Below are 486 nucleotides of genomic sequence, written 5' to 3' on the forward strand. Positions count from 1 at the left end.
CGGCGAGAAGATTTCCACACCCTCCGTTTGGACAGAGAGGAGGGAATACACTGGGAGAGGGAGGCAGAGCTTCACCGGGATACTGGGTTAAGACGGGGCCGAGAGGCTGATATGCAAAGAGGGGCGGAGATATGGGACCGGGAGGCGGGGCTAAGAAGGGGCAGAGAAGTGTCTCTGCACTGGGAAAGAGACCGAGAAGCAGAACTTCAGTGGGAGAGAGAACGAGAGGCAGAATACTGGCACAGAAGGGCTACCGTATCCCCCTACGGGCCTCACGGTCATGAATTACCAGCATTTAACTTCGATCCACTTCCCGCAGGCCATCCTGCATACCCTGAACCCTCCCGGTCCCACTCTCATGCCCATCTGGATCTCAAATACAGCAGCAGTTCCAGTGGATACCAGACACCACACCAGACGTGCCCCTGCTCCCCCTACCAGCCGTCACCCTCAGAGAGTCGTGGCTATGCCTCGGGTTACCAGTCT

The 486-nt window shown here is 57.6% G+C and overlaps 1 protein-coding gene across 1 annotated transcript; it reads left to right on the forward strand.

The window, feature by feature from the left end:
* Nucleotides 1-3: 3 nt before the first annotated feature.
* On the forward strand, nt 4-483 carry LOC107734872 (histone-lysine N-methyltransferase set1-like; the record flags this gene model as incomplete). Its single annotated transcript, XM_016546759.1, has 1 exon — nt 4-483. A coding segment is annotated over one exon (480 nt), but the record flags the coding sequence as incomplete, so codon positions are not given.
* Nucleotides 484-486: the final 3 nt, after the last annotated feature.

The sequence above is a fragment of the Sinocyclocheilus rhinocerous genome, unplaced genomic scaffold (assembly GCF_001515625.1).
Source record: "Sinocyclocheilus rhinocerous isolate Xijiao unplaced genomic scaffold, SAMN03320098_v1.1 C35454574, whole genome shotgun sequence".
Lineage (NCBI taxonomy): Eukaryota > Metazoa > Chordata > Actinopteri > Cypriniformes > Cyprinidae > Sinocyclocheilus > Sinocyclocheilus rhinocerous.